Below are 1,176 nucleotides of genomic sequence, written 5' to 3' on the forward strand. Positions count from 1 at the left end.
CATGGCACTAAGTTTCACATCCAGTCTTTCCGAAAACACCTCCAGGGATGGTCACTTCACAACCTCCCTGGGCAGCCCGTTCCAATGTCTAAACACTCTTTCTGTGAAGAAATTCTTCCTAATGTCTAACCTGAACCTCTCCTGGTGCAGACTGAGGCTACCTCCTCTTATCCTCTCTAATATAATTCTTTCAAGTTGGGCAATGAATGTACCACGACACACTGGTCAGTGGACTCTCCCCAGCAATACCTGCAATACCCTCTGTGTCTGGTGGAGCCACAGTGGGAAGCATCCCATAGCAGACAGCCCACCAGCCAGCCGCTCTCTCCGGCTGCTGGGCTGTGTTGGGGGAGCTCTCCCTGCCACCCAGCAGATCCCTGTGGTGGTGCCTCTTTCCAACCCCAACATCTCTCCCCAAAGGCCACACTGTGATCTCAGAAATGCTTATTAGGTCTCAGCCTTGACAAACAGCACCTGGGCTAAGCTTCTCTTGAGCTTATCAGAAACGTGGTCTGTTCCCAGGAACTTGTACTGTCTAACGAGCTCCTGCTTTTAATGAACAGCCTTGGAAACTTATTTTTCTTGCCTGAATAACAAGCTAAGTAGAATGATATTTTTGTTATCAAACTTTCAAAGAAAGTTACTGAGCTGAATTGCAGCCAGGATGGAAAATCACTACGACTAAAGCCCAGTCTTTTGTAACCCTATAAACAGCAGTACTAAGAGAGACCCTTTGAGCTCTCCTGGACCACACTGGGCTGTGACCAGCACCTCCCTCTGAGTGGGGCCTCTCAGAACTCCCATGTGAGTCAGTGAATTCTCACGTTTGCTGTACTTTGAGGACCATCACCAAATGCTGATGGAGCCCGGGCTGATACCCCCATTCCTCGAGGCTCAATCCTTCATCTGTTGAGAAGATGCAAAGGCATCTGACATGAGCACTTTCACAGGTAGAATACCTTGTAGAGACTCCTTTAGGAGTCTGTATGTGCAAGTGTGAATATGCTATAGCCAATGTACCATGAATGCTGCTCTCTTAGATTCTTAAGTACTTTAGATTTGTAAGTTATGCCTGTGAGTTAATGTAGAGCTTATAATAAATTCTATATGAATCCTTTGTTAAATTGTTTAACTTAAGCTATTGATTACAAGTGCTTTAAGAGCAGTTAAACCTTT

At 45.8% G+C, this 1,176-nt stretch overlaps 1 protein-coding gene across 1 annotated transcript in view; it reads left to right on the plus strand.

Moving 5' to 3' along the window:
- The first annotated feature begins 761 nt into the window (after nt 1-761).
- The window catches only part of TRUB1 (TruB pseudouridine synthase family member 1), a 29,757-nt gene continuing 29,342 nt past the window's right edge, over nt 762-1,176 (plus strand). The window contains 1 exon segment of the mRNA XM_018068922.2: nt 762-950. Within this exon segment, the coding sequence (XP_017924411.1) occupies nt 935-950 (16 nt within the window). The 5' untranslated portion in view covers nt 762-934.

Source organism: Manacus vitellinus, unplaced genomic scaffold, assembly GCF_001715985.3.
Source record: "Manacus vitellinus isolate BGI_N305 unplaced genomic scaffold, ASM171598v3 scaffold_15_pilon, whole genome shotgun sequence".
Lineage (NCBI taxonomy): Eukaryota > Metazoa > Chordata > Aves > Passeriformes > Pipridae > Manacus > Manacus vitellinus.